This window comes from Argiope bruennichi, chromosome 10 (assembly GCF_947563725.1).
Source record: "Argiope bruennichi chromosome 10, qqArgBrue1.1, whole genome shotgun sequence".
Classification (NCBI taxonomy): Eukaryota; Metazoa; Arthropoda; class Arachnida; order Araneae; family Araneidae; genus Argiope; species Argiope bruennichi.
The window spans coordinates 5,939,302-5,958,967 of NC_079160.1; the positions used below are offsets into that span (position 1 = coordinate 5,939,302).

Consider the following 19,666-nt stretch of genomic DNA (forward strand, 5'->3'; position numbering starts at 1 on the left):
CTTTTAGGGGGGGGGAAGTGCCAGGAAGGAGTAACCATAACAACTCTGCAAAATGACAACATTTTAAAATTAAAAAGTAAACTGCAAATTACAAAAATGTGATTTATATTTTTATAACAATTAAAATGGGTCCTGGGTCCTCTGTATCTGACACAAACTCTTTAAAAATTGCAGTAATTAGTTTTTTGTAATTGTTTTTAAAAGTACCTAAAAACATGAAATAAAATCAAGCTTTGGGTGGTGTGAATAGTATTAAACATAATTCATTTTCAATGTTGAAATGTTTTCACAAGTATTATTTACATGAAATAGCCACAAGATGTTGCTTTGCATGCAAACTTTATTAAATGAAACAGTACATTGTTTTAATAAAAGTTAAAAGAAAAAGAACTTATTTTTCTGACAAATATTATTACATATAATAGTGTTTAATTTTGAAATCCCCTTATGGCATTTTTATTGAAATATTTTTTTGAGAAAAGTTCAGTCAAATTTTAGAGATGATTATAATAAATGATTTTCTGACATTCTTGTAATTAGCAATGCACAGATGTCTTGAATTCCATTTTTAAAAAAAATATAATTTGTCATATTCTAATTTTTTTTTGACAATTTATTAAACTTTTTCAGTTTGCAAGCATCTAAATAATTTATGCAAAATTCCTCTAATATTGTTTACTTGTATTTGTAAAGGTTATTGGTTTTCTAATCAGCTACTGTATTATCTACATTGACCTCAATAGTGCCAAAAAAGAGATTTTTTCCAGATAACTGAATATATGTTTCTAGATCTTGCTCATAATTTATAAATACACACATAGAAATTTAAACATACTAAGTTTGTTATGTTTTTTTTATCAGTTGGCCATGATTGAATAAATAATATCAGAAATCATGCTTATTACTTAAAATACATGCACTCAATTATATATTTTAGAAAAACAATGAACAACATTTAAAAATGTCTTTTTCATCCTTGTTATCAACTTTTCAAATATTGATTAATAAGAGCTATTATTTTCATGAAAACTACTGTGACAAAAAGGATCTTCTTCATAATAGTCTTATCAATTATTATGAGACTAAAATTAATTTCATATCTTAGTGGTGGACAAAATTTGATTAATTTCATATCTTTTTGTATAAGGTAAACTAATTTCTTAATACTTGAGCTTTGTTGTTATTATATGAGCAAGGTTTAGTATATATTTTTTATTACAATTATCTTTTTTTCTATTAATATATTTTGTTTGATTAATTTGGGCTTTATTGATTAATAACAATTAGAATTACTAACAATTATTAAGGTGGGATCTGGATTATTGTTTATACCCTGATGTACTTAATTTAAATTAATTATGGTGTAAAACTAAGTCTCATCTGATAGTCTCATTCTTTATTAATTGAGTTCCCATTTGAAACATTACCGAGCATCAAGATTTGAATTAATGATTCTATTAGTATTTTATTATGTAAATTTTGATATTTTTTATCTGCTATTTTTTTGTATTTCATGCACTACCCCTTCCCGTTTTCATTTGTTAATCTCTATGACTTTTATGTCAAGACAATAGAATTTCTTTAAAATTCTATCCATTAATTTAGTGTAAGTTAATGTTTATTTCAGCCAGGTCTTTGGAAATCGGTTGAATGTGAGGATATTTATCAAGTTCGAAGACTAATAAATCTATGGTGTAGAACAGATCTTTCAAAAGTGAGTGAGTAGTATTCTTGAAAATAAACAATAGCACTAAGAGTTTCTTAAATTTTGAGGATTTTCTCAAATGGAACTAGGCAGAAAAATATCTTTTTGTTAGATTGTTTAACATCTATATAAAAAATTTTGGAAATAATTCTTAATGAAATTTTCTACAAGTCTCGTAGATTTTTTTTTTTTCTTTTTTTCTGAGTCTTGGAATATTTCAAAAATTTTCTGATTAAAATGGCATTGAGTGTAGGAAAAAAAATTTAAAAAGCCACCAGGACCACTTTATCCAGTGCACTGTAACTCGGATTAATCCATATGATCAGGTATGATGGAACCAGACTTTCAAAATTCCATATTGACAAAATTTTTAACGACATATATTTTATTTTCCCCTACTCTTTATTATTATTATTATTATTATTAAGTAGGGCATTTTTGTTAAGCTGAAGAAGCTGAAACACCTAGTTACAATTATTATGAGACATCAATCATGACACTTAAATTTATTTAAATAGTCATATAATATATATATATATATATATATATATATATATATATATTTATTGTTGATAGTTAAATAATTGCAATTTATTTGTTGTTCTAAATATGTTCTCATTACTAGATTATTTTACTAGATCTAGATTAAAGTACTTATCTTAATTGCTAAGTGTTTATAAAGAATATGTCTGTTCCTTTTTTATATGTTGCAGAATCTCCCAAAAATATTGAAATATTAACAGCTGTTTTGTTTCTTTTATGGGATGTGCTTAATATATTTTTTACCTAACAAATACTGTTTTAGAAAGTTCAGTAAAATAGTTGGAGGCTTTCAAATCATTTTGCACCTTTTTGATGCATTTATTTTGCTTGTTAATGTAGTTATATTTGCGTATTCTGCTCTTCCGTCCAAATTATGAATTAATTTGTGCAGCTCATTTGTAGTTAAAATCCATTATAAATTATGTTTTAATGATAGGCATCCAGAGATCATTTATACTGTTTTTTTTTTTTAAATCAAAGACCTTAGAAAATTTAAGTTAAATTTGTTTTTTATATTACTAATAAATGTTATGGATTATATACACTAAAAATTATGCAATAGAACTTACAAAATCAGTTCTTTTTAACTGTGTAATTGCCTTTATTTTCTATTTGTATATTTAAACATCTCGCATTTGATAAGCATAAAGTGTTAAATTGTTTGGTATTACAGGCTTATTGTGTTTTTATTTCCTTTTATATAAAAAAAAATTATTCCCTAACTTTTGTTATTTTGATTTTTTTTGTAATTCTTTTTTTAGGAGGGGTAGGTATATTTTAGGTGTTAAGCCGAATGTAGATTATTGGTAGATTTGATTCTGTAGAGTCTTGTTATAAATTCAAAAAATGTATTTATAATTGATGAACAAAAAAGAGAAGCTGTGTATGACAAAAAGAATATCTATTATAAACATTTACTTTGTTCAGAAGTGATATCTTTAACTGAATAACATTTTATCTCCTATCTTGTAGTATGATCAGACAAATATGGAAATTGGTCTCCTTTTGTTAATTATAACAAAATTTGAAATAATATTAGAAGAAACAATATAAGGCTTAATAAAAAGGAAATAATTTAGATAGAGAAATACTGATGTTAATAGATGCATCATTTCATTTCTTTTATATTTTTTGTCCATTTTCTAAAATTATAGACACATCTTAAATGAATTCTTATTTTCCTGTTTCCTATTGATTGGGCAAGTTGATTTTTGAAACTTGCTATTTGTGTTCAAAGAGAGAAACCTCCTTTTTGTATTGTCTGTTAATTTTATACTTGCATGTAATCATTTTATCTAAATTAAATGATGCTGTATTTATTGTTTGTAAGTTACTGTATCATTTTTCTGATTTAAAAAATGCTTGTAGATTATCAAAGTAGAATTATTTTTGTTGTAATACCTTTTTTTTTAAATAAAATATTGAAATAATGATGTAGTTTGAATTGTATCTTCTTAACTCTTTTTTATTATAACTTTCACTTTTTATATTTGTTTTCTTTATTCATATTTAGGATGGAGCAATGCTTAAAGATATTGCTCTTAGTACTGGAAATGAAGAGATAATAAATTTAATTCTTGGCATATTTGATTCTATGGTATGATATTTAAAATTTCTATAAATGGCAGTGTTATTCTAGTTTCTCTCTTATAAGGAATTTTCTTAATTTACATAATATGGATTATTGAAAACATTAAAAAAAAATGGAAAAGTTTGTGGTTTTTTAAAAAAAATTTATATTTGTCCTCTAAAATGCTTTTTAATACCTTTGATGTACAATTTAAACTCTACTAATTTTGATGTACAGTATAAATTTTTATTTAAAAATATAAATGAAATATATTACAGATTTTTGTTTTGCATTATTTTATTTTATACTTAACCTTCATATTGCATACTTAATTTATAAAATACATGTAAAAGATTTTTAAGTTAATGTTTTCTATGGCCCAAAAAATTATAGAAAGAATGGAGACCATCTTGATTCTATGTTTAATGATCACTTTTAAAAAGAGCTATTAAATTTTGTATGGTAAATTTAAAAATTATTTATTTTATTTAACAAACAGAAAAAATAACTAAATAAATGAATCAGTATTTTATGGATTAAAAATTTACTTTCATCTGAAAATTAATTTGAATGGCAAAATAAATGCAAATTGTGCAATGAAGGTAAGACAAAAGAACATTTTTTGCAGATTGTGAAGTTTTTGCTCATTCAGTTTAAAGTGAGGGAGAAACATCAAAAGAGTTAACATTTTATTCTAATTAGATAAGGGGTACTGGAAAAAATTCGAGATGGGTATTTAAAAATCAAAGCAGACATATATCTATATTTTGTATATTTGTTATTATTTGCATATTGTATATTTTTTATTTATTTTGTAATTTTTTATATTCTCCCTCTGATCAATATGCATTTAATTATTTTATTTAGTTCAATATTTGTATATTTTACATTTTTAGACTTCAAATATATTTCCTTTCTTGTGATACATTATGTCTAAAAGACACAATTAATTGTTTCAGTTTTTCTCCCCTCTTTTATATCTCCAGTCTCAGAAAGTATTTCACTCTTTTTTTTTTTTTTTTTTTTTTTTGCAATAGTTCTACTTTTCATAATGTTTTCTTTTATTTAATCATTTCTTTATTTATCAAATCATTTCTTTTATTTAAGATTTCAAATAATAATTTCAAAAAGTATTGTTTATTCAAAAAAGGCTTTAACCAAACAAAACGAAACTAAAATTTAAAATAAACCAAAATTAAACACTCAATAAAAGTTACTTTATATATGGGACATGAAAACTTTTTTTAATGAAGAATCATGCTTAGTTTCTAAATATTATTTTTATTTCTTCACTTATAGAAATTAATATATCATATTTTTGCAAAGAATGTAAAAGCAGTTCGTTTATTACTTGAAACTAACCATCAAAGGGTGAGGCTTGATCTTAGAAAAATGGTGAGTATGCGAAAAGAAATTATAAAATAATTGAATTTATGATGTATTAAGTTAAGTATTGCCTTTAATAACTATTTTAAATTCTACATAAATTATACTTATGTATTTATGAAGAACACAAATGTCTGCTTGTAAGAATAATATTATCAGTTTCCTAATGATCTTAAATAATTGATTTAAGTATTTATACTACCTTTTGATATTAAAAAATTTAATTTTAAATTTGCAACTTCTACTTAGCCAGCGTATTTCTTGCCATTTTTTAAGTATATTTTTATGTTATTCGCAAGCAATCATGTACACAATAAATATTATCACATTAAATAGTATTTTTATATTGGTTGCTTATACATTTATTGAGATGATCTATAAAATAGTTTTTGTTTTAGTTTGGTTATTATAGAAATCATAGAATACTTTCAGATTATTAATTTCAGAAATATTATCAATGAATTTAGTTTGCTATGAGCTCATTTTTCATATTTATGGGTATTTTTTTAGATTTATGATTTTTTATACATATATTTTAACTATTTATGGGTTTAATGTACTGCTCAAATTTTGTTTTAAATTTTGTGCTGAAATAAAAGATAATTTTAAAGTACTTATAGATAGATAACTTTTATGGGCCTGCATTTAATAGTTGCCTTAAATATAGAAAAAAAATTTTAATAAAAAGAGAGCAGAAATTGAATACCTTAGGCTCATTTACAACTTTCATTTTTTTTAAACATTTAAATTTCATTTCTTAATTTTGATAAATTCAGTATTTTCTTTCCTACTAAAATGTTAGTTATTCCAATCATATATTAGGTACCTGATTATCTGTTCTCAGAACAAAAACCAAAAATGCTGACTCTCGCTACTATCCATTTCTAATTTCTAATAAACTAAAGGGTGAGGTTATATTGTATTTTTGTTGCACCCTTAGAAGCTTCAATTCAATGTTTCATGATATTGTGCTAAGGTAATTATATTTTTTTGGCATTCTACAGGATAGGCAATTAAACTAAGCTGTTAATTTTGTACAAATATATGGTCAAGGGTAAAAAAGTAAACCTTGACATGATTTTTAAAAAAATTCAATTAATTAATAATTAGCAGAATAATGGTGTATTAATGAGATGGTGCACCCTTAGGAACTTCAGAATTTCATGATAGTGTGCTGAGCTAATTATATTTTTTTTGGCTTTGTACAAGATTGACAATTAAATTAAGTTGTCAATATGTTCAAATATAAAAAAGTAAATCTTGAATTGATTTTTTTAAAATTAATTAATAAGTAGCTGAATAATTGTGTATTCCTGAGATAACCTGATGTGGTACCAATTTAATTGTTGTACTTTTCTGGCATAATTTAACGTAAATTTTAATGAATTTTTTTCATATAATTAGTATTTATTTCACTTAAGAAAGGAAAATTAGCTTCATTATTTCATAAAATCTTTCATTCCTAAGTTTTTATTCAATTCAAAAGTAATAAAAATATTATTCTCAATCTTGCATATTGACTTAAAAACCTAACAACAATAGTAGATACTTTTTCTTAATTTCAACTCATTTTTTTAAAAAAAAATATATTAATAAGCATGGTTTATAATATCTTATTTTTTATTGTGATAAAAGGCAATCCACTTTCTTTGCTTCTCTACCAGTTTAATTACTCAATTTCTTTTTCTACATCTATTTGAAATTAATGCATGAAATGTTTGTTTCTTTGTTTGGGTTAAATGAGAAACAGATCATAAAAATCTATTTTTCCCATTAGTTTTGATAGAATTATTTTTAGCTTAGATCTTAAATTCAGCTTTTTACTTATTACAAGAAATTAAAATGATGGGCATATATTGGTTAATTAATTTAAATTATATTTTAAATTCAATTTTTAAATTATAATTTTCATATTATTTATTTAACTTTTAATATTGTTAAGATAATTTGCAAACCAGTTGCTCACCATAGGTGGTTAATTATGTTAATAACTTTAAAATTATGCTGATTTACCTCCAACTAAGCTTTGATTCATAATTTTTCACTGGTCTAATTAATTTCCTTGAAAATATGTTTAATTATTAACTTCTTAACTTCGGAATTTTTTTTTGTGTATTACAGAAATAATCTAAATGAATCTTTTTAATTTTTCGTATTATTTGCTCATCACTTAATAATGAGCACAAACTTTTTGTTGTTAAATATTTCATAGGAATTTAATTTGTAAAGCTCTTAGCTGAATACATAGGCGATATTCAGTTTCTCAATCCCAAGTTGATGAGGAATTAATATCCTTTGATGTGAAAAATTATTCATGTTAATGTTTTTTTAAATAAGCATTTTATCTTTGCTTTCATGTTTCAACTGAATTTTCTGCTTCATAGAGTGATAGAGGAGCTCCCATTATATATTATCTTATTCAATCAGAAGAAATAGCTATCATTGAACTTTTTATACATCATGGATGTCAGCTTTATACAATAATGCAAGATGATTTGGGGGTGAGTGAAATTAAAGATGATTAGCTGTTAAAATTGTGCAATAACTATATTTTGATGTTTAATTAGCACAATGATTTTTTTAGCATGACATGCCTGTGCTGTTTTCAGCTTTGAAAGCAGAAACACCTGTGAATGTAGTTGAAGCTCTTTTACCTCCATGTAAACCACTTCAGGAAGAAATGCTCTACAAAATTCTATACAGGGTATGACAAATTTCTCTTTCTTGATAAGACAGTAGGGAATACGGGCTTACTAGACTTTTAAATTCATATTATGCCTTGGGATTAAAGCTTGGAACAAAAACTTTGAGCAAAGTTTTTTTTATGTATTACTTTTCTTAGTTTTATCCTTTAAAGAAAACATTTAGGTGATTGAAAAAGCATTTACTTTTTATAAACATCCATGGTATATAAATAAAGGTTTCTGTAGTTACAATCAAGTCCAATTCTGCTGGTTGTGGCTGTACAGAAGTTAGGAGCTGCCGTTTAACAAAATGCAGGCTCGGTCTAGAGCTTGGCAACTTGCTTAAAAAAATGGACAATTAGCTATATGTAATTTGAGATTGATCAAATGTGTAACACAAAAGTCAAAAGTTTTTGTAATGTGCATGAAATTTTAAAAGAAATTTTCTGGAAATTTTGTTAATATTTTCTTCTCATTTTTTTTTTTTTTTAATTAAGGAGTTTTAATGCATTGCTTTAGAAAATGAGTAGTATAATTTAGGATGAGAGAGAACTGAAATTAAAGGCACAGTTATGACTTTGCTTCTGAAACAGCATCCAGTTATGATATATTTTAAAGAGAAATTGAGCCTATTTAAAATGCATATTCTTTGAGATTTGTTTCCTCTACTTAACTGAACTTTTACCAAAAATCATGATAATTTACTTCCTTAATACAAAATTTGTGCTGCACATGTGTTGATTTTTTTTCTACTAATAAAATAATTTGCAATTAGATATTTTGTTAAAAGAGTTGCTATAAATTTAAAAAAAAAAAGCATTAGTTAAATAGTTGCTTTATATTTTTATTTGAAATCAATAAATTTTTGAAACAATTTTTTGGTGTGCAAAGTAAAATATAAAAGCTCCTTCGAGGATCAATTTTGCTTCAGATATTTTTTTTTCTATGAATCCTTCATATGATTATCTTTAAATATTTGGCAGATTTTTTTTTCTTGATCTTTTAAAATATTTTTAAATTAAATTATAATTGAATTACATCTCTTGTGTTATCACAGAATACAGCTCTTGCATCTTACAAATTAATAGATTAGTTAGACATAGTTAAGATAACTTTTCAATCAATTTAAATGGTTCACAGGAAAATTAAATAATGTTTCTTATTGTAGGGTTATACTGTATTGGAAGTAGCATTAGCTGAAAATGTAAACCTAGAAGTTTTCAGTTTATTAATTGATAGAGGAGGTCCACTACTTCTTTGTGAAAGAAATCAGGTTAATATGTTTTTATTTGTTCCTGTAGTATAATTTTATTCTCTGAAAGAATTTTTTTTCTTGCTGACTTTTAAAATTTAGTTTTCATTTAGTGGTTACAAATCAATTAGAAAAGAGAAATGCTATAATAAACCTTCTTCAGATGTATTATATATATATATATATATATATATATATATATATATTAGTAAGAATTTATGAAATCTCTGTACCTTAATTAAAAAAAATTAAAAGATTAGATTTAATGGTAAGGTATATATACATTTTTAAAAGAAAAATTTGTATAATTTGGTTTATTCCTGATGATAATAGAAAAATAATTATTTGTATAAAAATAGAATAATTTACTTAAAATAAACATTGGAATATATATAAAAGTATGAAATATAATGAAGTTGTGATGAACAATTTATATCAAGAAGATGAAGAGAAATCAACGGAATAGGCTGTTTGCCAAACATTGATTTTACATTTGTAAGATTTTTCATTCCTCGCTGATTAGTAGGGAGAGTAAAGAAAATTACTTTTTTGCTATGTATGCATGTTTTATCGTGCATCCCCCCCCCCAATTTTAAGTCTTGATTCACTTTCACAATTTTTTTCCCCTGTTAAATTCATTTGAACAGTATGCGAATTTGATGTTCTAATTATTGTAACAAATTATGACTGACTGGAAATTAATTTAGTTGTTTTATTTTTTATCAGATGAATCAAACAGTGAGGGACTTGGCTATTGCTTCTTGTAAAGAACAGTATCTGGATATTATCGACTCGGTAAATATTGCAAAATAGAAATAATATATTGAAATTCTTTTTTTTTGTAATATACTTTTCTATGTTATAATACTTTTAATACATTATTATATAATATATTTAATATAGTGTTATAATAGTTTTTCCATCTTAATATACTTTTCCTTTCACTAAAGATGAATGATGATTTAAAAATATTAAATATTTTTTAGATTGATATAATGACAAAGAGTTCATTATAATTTTTCCAATTAGATATTTTTTATAAAGTTACCAAATATTTTGGTCATCGATAACATTATTTGCAAGTACAGTCGTCAATAACAAGAACAAAAAGGAACACCTCTATAACTTTGTTATTTATTATCACATCTGTACAAATTTTTTATTGATGTATATAACTTAAAGAACAGATTTGTTTAGGTATACTGATTAACCAAGTTAATTAGTATAATTAACTAATTGGTATTTCGAAATTTCTCCATTATGGAAATCAACATTTTTCAATAATGTGATCCACCTAGCTTTTTTTTATGTATGTGTATCAAATTTCGCACTGAGATTCATTGTAAATTTTGAGGTAACTCCAGCCCCTCTCCCCCCAAGAAACCTCAATCCATCAGGGATCGTATATTAAGGAAATCTCGATTTATTAATAGCAAAAAGGAAGGGAGGTTTCTTTTCTCTTTTTCATTTACAGGAATTTTAAAAGAATAATCAAAAAGATAATGAGTATAATTTGAAGTGTAATTTTGCAAATTATAAATACCTTTTGGGTTTTTATATAATAATGGAGCATTTTCATTACTTTAAAAAAAGTAATTTAACTACATGAATATTTAAATATTCACCATTTTGCTATCTTAGCTGACACCACCCAATAAAATTAAAAGCCAGCTTAAGTTTTAAGGTAAAGGAAATATATTGTATAACTCATTTAAAAAAATCATTGATCTGTTAGATCTGAATAATGTAAAGGCATTTTAAGCCAATGAAATTAGTAGTGTTTATTAAAAGGAGGGAAATTCACTTTAAGGTGGAAATAATTCTTAATTCAATATGTGATAAATTTATAAAAAAAATACAAGTTCTATGAATTATAGATTATTAGTCAAGTATAATTGGTAAAGTAATTGGTTTGTAACTCTAACTAGTGAAAGTGAAATAAAAGTAAAAAAAAAGAAAAAGGAAGTGCTGAAACATAAGCAAAAAGAAGTTGAGAAAGCTTTATTTTTTGGCATGAGCACTTAAGAGGAAAAGATGTGACTGGGTGAATATTGCAGGAAAAAGTTTCGTAATTTAAGCAACAAATTGAAGGACAAACTTCAGAGTTCACTGCTAGTGATGGATGGTTAGATCGTTGGAAAAAATGTTTCGACATTTGTCAGACTATCGTAAGTAGGGAAGCATTATTTGCTGATAAAGAGGTTATAGTTATGTTCAAAGACAATCTTTTCAAGCTTATAGAAAGAAAACAAAAAAAAAAAGGAAATTTCTGGGAAGCAGTTATACAACTTCTATGAGACAATTAAATTATAAAATGGTTCCTGCAAAAACATTTGTAGCAAAAAAAGAAGCCCTGCACCATTATGCGAGAAAAGCAAGGGACAAGCCTCCATTTTGGTTTGCAGCAATGCAACTGGAAATCACAAGCTTAGGCTGACGTTAATAGGAAAATCTGAAAAACTCAATAAGAAGTGAGAAAATATGTATTATAAAGTTGGGTTCTGGTATAAAAACTAGTATTGGCGGGCAAAGAATTGAGTTCATAGAACTCTGACCTATCTGGCTTTTTTGCTATCTGACCTGCCCTTCTGCCACATTAGTTTGGATACTCGGGACTGTACTGTAATATAAAAGCCACTTGGCCCCAAACACTGACCCAACGTAAAAGCTCATAATATTCAGATATGTTATCAAGGGCTGCCTGCCATCAACCATTCTATATTTTTGTGAGAAATCTAACAAGTTATACATTCTGTGTGGGAAAAATCTCCTTCAGAGTTTCCAACCATTCCATTATATTGATTTTGAAGGCTTTGTTTTTATATGAATGTCATGCCCCACACAAGCGTCAGCAATGGTGTCTACATCCTTCCTCTGCATTTCGAAAGATATTGCAAAATAAAACCATAATAGAGGCCTCTGTCTCAGCAAATGGATGTCATCAATTTTTGGCAACAATTTGACAATCTCGCAACTTTGAAGTATAGATAACCATTTTGAATTCTCTACCATTTTGTGCAAATATAACCGAATATAACATTTTTTTACTTATATTATTATAACTATACTTTTGTTGTAATAAGGTACAACATGATTAAATGGGTTTTATTGCTTTTAATCACTTTTGGAGATCTTTTTAATGTTATCGATTTAGTTATGAATCATCAATTTTGTAGAAATACATCTTATCAAAACTAAAGAAAGAGTTATTTAAAATTATATTTGTGCAATACTGATAAAACATTCTAATTGGTTATTTGTGCTTATGAAATAGAGGAATCAATTGACAAATAAAACTAGTAAAATTGGTTTTTCGGCTGTGTCTGAGTTTTAGTTTCAATATCTCTTGAAAATGAAGGTTGATTAAAAAAATTATCTTTATAGTGACCCTAATTTCGTTAGCATAATTTTCTCTGATTTTTAATAAATTTTTAAAAGTTATTTTGAACATTATTTGTTGAAATATTAAATCTACTTCATTGCTTAATCACATGTATTATTCATACTCTCTTGCCAAATTATTTTCTTCCGACATTTTTATTTTTTGTTACATAGGGCTTTTTTTTATTAGTTGAATACAATTTTTTAATAATAAAATCATATAATTTCTTTTAATATGCATCGTTAATTCTTGCCTTTTAAAATTGTTGCAATTTCTTTTAATTTTGGGACCTATTTTGTTTCAGATTTTTGTACTTTAAAATTTTAATGCTCCCAATCAACATATATCTTTGTTTAATTGTTTTTAGCTTGAGTTTATTGAATAGGATTTTATTTTACTTGATAATTTTTTAATTTTATTATCCAAAAACTAGAATGTAATTAAACGTTACAGTGAATATGAATATCAGGTTTTTTTCTTACATAAACAAACAGAACAAATAGATGCATGTGTGGCAGATAATTTAAAGATAAATAATAATACTAAATAAAAATGGTACTATAATATATTTTGATATTCTTTTAATTATAATTCAATCGGATTATTAATCATTATTCCTAAAAGGCATTCTATTTGATAAAATGAAAAAAAAAATTATTAATTATTTATAAATTTGTTTTATTGGGCACAATTATCAGATTAACTAAGTTGTCTGATGACTAATTTGTTTAATGTGCATTTTAAAGTTTTAACATGTTCTTAGTTAAATAATCTATGGATGATTTCTGTTCTATAACCATTACATTCTGTATTCACTCAGGAAGATTGAGGAAATCAAAAAATCAGTATATGAGGAAAAAAAGGTTTTTTACAATTTTACTTTTTGTTTATTTTTGAAGTTTTTACATCTGGATTCAATTTCATTTAATATAATTCATTAATTGTGTTCATTCTATATTGTAAAGCATTTCACATAAAAAAACTTTTTGATATAATCTCCAGAAATAAATTTCGAAATTCATAAAAATTGTTTTATATATACTTTAGATATTTGTACAAGACACATTATTTATTTTTGCGCTAAATATTGCATTTATTATTATATTATTATTATTCTACTTACTTTGGAATACTATCTTAAATAAAAAAAATCTCAGCCAAGCATCCCCTTAGTGACATAAAAACTGGTGGACATTGATGGGGACAAAACAACATGCATTTCTGTCATAATGTGCAAAATCATTCTTGAACTATGTAGTATTTTAAACTCAAACTTTTGTTAATTATTTTTAATTAAATAAGTATTTTCAATTTTTGCTCTGTATTGCATATAATAATTTTTTGGCTTTGCGTTTTTAAAAATGTATGCTCGCATCTAATGTGTTTAGAGTGTCTCATCTTGGATTCTTTACCCCTGGAAATATCCTGGGAGAAGACTGAAATTGGCATTGTATGGGTGGAATCTGGAAGCCATTGAGGTGAACAAATTATTTTACATCGAGATAATAGGTTGAAAGTTTTAGAAAATTGAATTGTATTTAATAAATTTAAATGAGAAGAAAATAATTACAAAATTCTAAGATTCAATTTCATTTGATTAAAGTTCTGAAGACCAAATCAAAAAATATTGCTTTGATCTTATGATGTTTTATTTTGCTGTCAAGACAAAATGAAGCATTTGTTATTTTATTCTGGTTTCTACATAGTGTTTTTTACTACTTATTCCATTTTCTAACTTTCTATTTCAAAAATATTTTCAAGATTTTATATATTGTCTATCGAAAATGCGCTGAAGAATTTAATACACATGACTGTTTATTGGAATATATAAAGTTTTTAATCACTGTAATTCAATGTTGATTTTAAAGTATCTGAAAATGCTTCTATATAAAATAATCTCAATGTACTGAATTTTCAAGTTGCATTTTTAATATGCTATTTATTATAGTATGTTTCTATTTATTGCTTTTTCACTTTGAAAATCTCTGATTTTCTTTTAATTTAAAGGATATAATTTAAATTACTTATAAATAAGATTTCTTATTATTTTCATTTTTTTCTTTAAAACTATTTGCTGCTACTTATTATTATCTTTTATTTGGTATTATTATTATATTGTAAATAGTTAGCTTATATATATATATATATATATTGTATATGTTTGATAAACAAATTTCGTATTTCTATTTAAAACAATATATAGGATTACATATTTTCTTAACAAACACTACATTAAAACTATTTAAATCCATGTTCTTATTTTATTTATTTGTGTTTCATTTATAAAAGTTATTTCTAGGAAGAATTAAAAAGGAATTTATATGTGGATGATTATTTTGTTCATCACAAGCCATTACAAGTAAGATATTTTTTGAGAAATGCCGTAAACTTTCGGAATTAATATCTGTGTTGCCATTCTCTAAAAGATGCAATATTCTTCTACAGATACAAATGAAGCAATTAGCTGATGCTATAGAGAAAGGTGACATGAAGACATTTCTGGAAATAGAATCATCTTTGTCTGAATTAGATGATTCTGCAAATTTTTTATGGCATGGAAGAGTTGTGGTAAGTTAAGCTATTTAAAAGGCATTTGGAACAACTAATATCTGTTGTCATTTAAAAATTTTCATTTTCAGGAAAAGTATCAACTTTATTATTTTAAATCGGAAATAATTTGAATTTTATATCAGATTTTAAAATCTACTTTCAAAAAATACAATTAAATAGAATCTTTTTATTCGCTGTGCTGATTATTATAAATACTGCGAAACCAACATAAAATTCATATATAAAAGCCTTTTAATGAACAATGAAAAATATTTTTTTTTCTCTCTCATTCTCTCATATTATCTGTCTCTTTTATGCAAACAAATAGTAAAATCTTCGATTTATGAGATGGTGGCAGGAGTGTTTGAATTCAAGGTTCTTCACCTTCATGCATGACAATTGGGTACAAAAGAAGTTGCTTAACAATAACCTTATTTAATAGATTGTAATATCTTGGCTTTGAGAATGGATGTATCAAAAATTTGTCACACATATAGGCTTCATGCATGTTTAATCTAGATTCGAGAATTAATAAGCATCCTATGATGTGATAAAGATGTTTTAGTTTGCTTCAAAATCTAAAGTTGATACAGATTAACCCTTTAAAGGGCCATTTTTTTCTAGTCATATTATGTTAAAATATTTTTAGACTTGAAATTAGAATAAGAAAAGGGATTCATTTAACTTATTAGATAAATTTAATTTGATTAATTAATTAATAATTAAGTAACAAATCAAGACGGATCATTTTGTGTGAGATAAAGAACTGAAGCATCTAAGTTTCTGCCTTTCTAAAAATTTTTGTCAGAATTTATGCCAACCTACATAAATTCATACAAAGATTGATAAATTTGGTGGGAAGCATACTTCCCACGGCCCTAGAAAGGGTTAAACTAAACAAAAATAATTTTAAAAAATCTTGTTTAATTCCATTTTTTATTACTACAGAAATCAATTATGCAAGCATTTTAATTGGCTGATGTAAAGAAATGTTACAAAACACACACACACGCACACACAAATATATATATATATATATATAAAATATTTTCTTGTAGGATGATGGAATGCCTCATCTTCACAGGGCAGTACTTCACAATCAATTGAAAATGGTGGAAATAATTCTTTCTGCAAAGCCATCAAAAGAATCGATTGATAATTTGTTTGATCAGGTATGTTGCTCTGAAAATATTTTGAGAAATAATAAATTAATTTTTTTAAAAAGGAAAATAGAATAGAATAGTTTGTGGAATAACTGTAGAATTTAATTTTGAAATAAAAAATATATTTTATAGATGATCCATGTGAATAGAGATCTAACCAATAGTATGGAGCATGCTAGTCCCCAAAGGTAAAAAAGTAAAAAATAATTTTCCGGATTTTTAATACAAAATTAAATTATCCCTGCTGCTTTTTTTTTTTGTATTAGAAATCACGCAAAAATTTTAAAAACAGAGAAAAATGTATTTTTTAAGAGTTTATGAAAATAAAATATACAGTTTTAGCAAATTGATGCAACTGCACATCACTTAAAATTTGACAAAAAAAAAAATGTCTCATTAAAGTTAGGAAAATGCCAGATAGAGCCATATAAAAATTACATCTATACTTAGTATAAAATGAAGTCTCCTGAAAGCATCTGTATATTTGAAATCGAACAACACTTAACTGATATTGGAGATGTTTGTATCATTTTGTAGGGCATATATTAGGGAAGTTTTCAGTATAACGAAGTCCAGTAAAAAAAAAAAAAAAAAGTCTTATAATTGCGATTTTAATTATTTTCCTACTACTATTGACGCATGCGTAAGACAGCAGTATTTGTGCATCCGCGCATGTGCGAAAATCTCAAACCGCGCATGCGCAAATAGCAAGAGCTGTTGTATGCATATGTGATACATTTCTTTGTTTACGTCTAATTTTAGACAGCGATTCAAACCTCATTATACCCAAAAGAAGGAAATCCAACCTTGGCCGGAACACATTAAATGCCAAAAAGCTTCGTTTATTGCGTGATAAGGAAAACGAAGAGGAAAGAAACGTTCGGTTATCAGAGAAATAAAGCCCACATAAAATAAAATACACATAAGTAAAGAAATAATATCAGAGAAATAAAGTCCACATTTATTATAGAGAAGGAGAGTTTTCTGATGAGCGAAATAACCGTCTTTCTTTAAATCGCACTGCAACTTAATTGCGGAGACAGAATGAATCTCCCGAGGAACGAAATGATCGCCTGTTTGTTGACAGCGAAAGACATTTAAATTTCAGATAGGGGAGAAGAAGTGAAAAACAAACGTTCCTGACATTTGGTTTGAAAAGGAGTACTCCGCACTGAATTACGATGCATGTGTGGATTACGGAAACGATGCTTCGGTTTCAATAGGGATAATGTCTATAGTCGGACCATATCGTTCAGCTTTAAAATGTTAAGATGAATCAAAAGGCATGTGTCGTTTACAAGGGAAAATTAAATTGAAGAAATCCTCCCCCCTCCTGAACCATCACATTTACTTCTTACTAATGAACACCATCTTTACTCGATACTCCAGACCAAGTTTATTATTCAATGGACACAGTTGTGGATAGTGAAGAAGATTTTCGTTATCCAATTGAATTTTTAAATTCTCTGAATACATCTGGTCTTCCACCACACAAACTAATTTTAAAAGTTGGTGCTCCTACTATTGGCTGAACTTTGATATACAGTCATTTGGCGCCTTGCGAGGTTGGCAATTTTTTGGTGACGCTTTGTTTGGGATTACATTGCCGCCATTTTTTTTACTACTATTTTACTGTATTTCGATCTTTCCTGTTCATTTCCCTTGATTTTTTCCTGCTGTACATACTCCTTCTGCTTACTTTCATTATTTTCGATTAAACTTTCTTTATTATCATTATTTTTAATGCATTTATTGATTTTTTTTCTTTATTTCCATTAATATGCTGCAGCGTTCATCGGAACCTTAGGATTGGAAACGCTATTACTGCCATTTGCGCCACAATCGGCCATTTCGCTAGAATTTGACGTTAAACTATATTTTTGAGGAAAATTATTGTATATCAAAGTTGTTCCTTGAGGCAGTACTTTTAACTGGCTCTGGTACTGGAGAATCAGTTTTAATAGCAAAGATCCTTCTCATTGCGCCAGATTTACCGTTTTCTTTTAAAAGTGTTCAGTTCCCAGTTAGGCTCTGTTTTGCATGACAATAAATAAAGTCCAGGTACAAACGTTTCACACTGCTGGAATTGACTTAAGAGATTAATATTTTTATCATGGAAAACTTTTTGTGACACTTTCTAGAGTTACATCCAAACAAAATCTTTTTGTCTTGGCACCAGGAGGAAAAACGGCCAATATAGTTTACAAAGAAATATTATGAAGCAAGCTGAATTTGATTTTCATAACAGATTATGCATAGTTGATAAAAAAATAAAGTGTGGAACAGTGAGTACAATGACTTATTTGTATATTTTTAAATTTTAAAACAGCTTTTCTATTGTATATTTTAGTGAATTGTTTTGTCTATGAACATATCTTATTTTTACCTTTTTAACAGTCTAAATGTTTCAGAATGTGTGCTATAAAAAATTGTTTTGTGGATATTTTTAATGATTTATAAATATTTTTTTATGTTTGTTTGATGTTTTGTGACATACCCATGTCATATCGATTGGAGGCTAGACTTATGCTGGGTTTACACTCGGCCAGTAGGCAACACATGCGCAGAAAGGGACTGACTTATGTTTGCCACAATTTCATAAGATAGATTTAAGCATTCCATGCTTGCTATAAATTGTCGTTTTGGCGCCCCTGAATTTTTCTTTTTCACTGCGTATCGTATTGAAACGATGGATAATTACACAAAGAAACTTAGCAAAATTTTAAAAAAAGTCAACGTTCTCAGTTTGCAAAACTATAGAAAAAGAAAGATGGCAAATAAAAACACACATACATACACAATTCCCCTCAGAAAGAACAAAGAATGTCGGAATGAATCTATGATGAGTGATTAATTTTTTCACTTCAATAAAACAGCCAAATTCTACAAACGCACGCGCAGTAAGAAAAAAAATACAATACAGCGGCATGTTGTTCTGCCCGTCGGGACAATTACTTGCCATCGACAGAACAGCATTTTTTAGCCTTTGTACGCATGTGCTGCCTATTGGCCGTCTTATAACTGGCCGAGTATAAACCGGCATTAAGTTTAAAGCTAATTTTTCCTCCTGAATGCTATGCCATGGGCAATGCTATGCTGTTATCTATATTAAATAGTATGAAAGGAGTAGTTTTAGGAGTAGTGTACACTGGCACATGTGGCAACTTTTGGCAAATGTATTCCTTCAACAGATTACGAAAAAAAAATGATAGCTAGAAATAAATGAAAACACAAGATTGAGACCACATAGACACAAAATCTTTGGACCTTATCTCAAAAGTGGTTATTAATTAATTAACGGATGATGACACAAAACTACTTTGGGTCTCATTTGAATGTCTATAGAATTAACTTCCTGATAATGCTAGTAAAGATATCTTGTTTTGAATGTTTATAATATTAAATTTTGATTTCAATGTAATTTTCTAATG

General features: G+C 26.4%; 1 protein-coding gene across 11 annotated transcripts in view; it reads left to right on the plus strand.

The window, feature by feature from the left end:
* LOC129987417 (uncharacterized) overlaps positions 1-19,666 on the plus strand; it is a 43,010-nt gene that overhangs the window by 12,297 nt on the left and 11,047 nt on the right. For 5 of the 11 annotated variants that reach the window (XR_008785574.1, XM_056095395.1, XM_056095394.1 and 2 more), the window contains 13 exons: positions 1,628-1,714; positions 3,762-3,845; positions 5,118-5,213; positions 7,589-7,705; positions 7,789-7,908; positions 9,057-9,161; positions 9,867-9,935; positions 13,911-14,000; positions 14,822-14,881; positions 14,968-15,090; positions 16,131-16,244; positions 16,368-16,423; positions 18,415-18,520. Coding sequence is in view for 7 of the 11 variants with exons in the window: in XM_056095395.1 (XP_055951370.1) it covers positions 1,628-1,714; positions 3,762-3,845; positions 5,118-5,213; positions 7,589-7,705; positions 7,789-7,908; positions 9,057-9,161; positions 9,867-9,935; positions 13,911-14,000; positions 14,822-14,881; positions 14,968-15,090; positions 16,131-16,244; positions 16,368-16,423; positions 18,415-18,520 (1,227 nt within the window). In the remaining 4 variants the exon portion in view is untranslated. Of the gene's footprint in view, positions 1-1,627; positions 1,715-3,761; positions 3,846-5,117; positions 5,214-7,588; positions 7,706-7,788; positions 7,909-9,056; positions 9,162-9,866; positions 9,936-13,910; positions 14,001-14,821; positions 14,882-14,967; positions 15,091-16,130; positions 16,245-16,367; positions 16,424-18,376; positions 18,521-19,666 lie in introns of all 11 variants that reach the window. The other 6 variants (XR_008785577.1, XR_008785576.1, XR_008785575.1 and 3 more) reach the window with 4 other exon arrangements.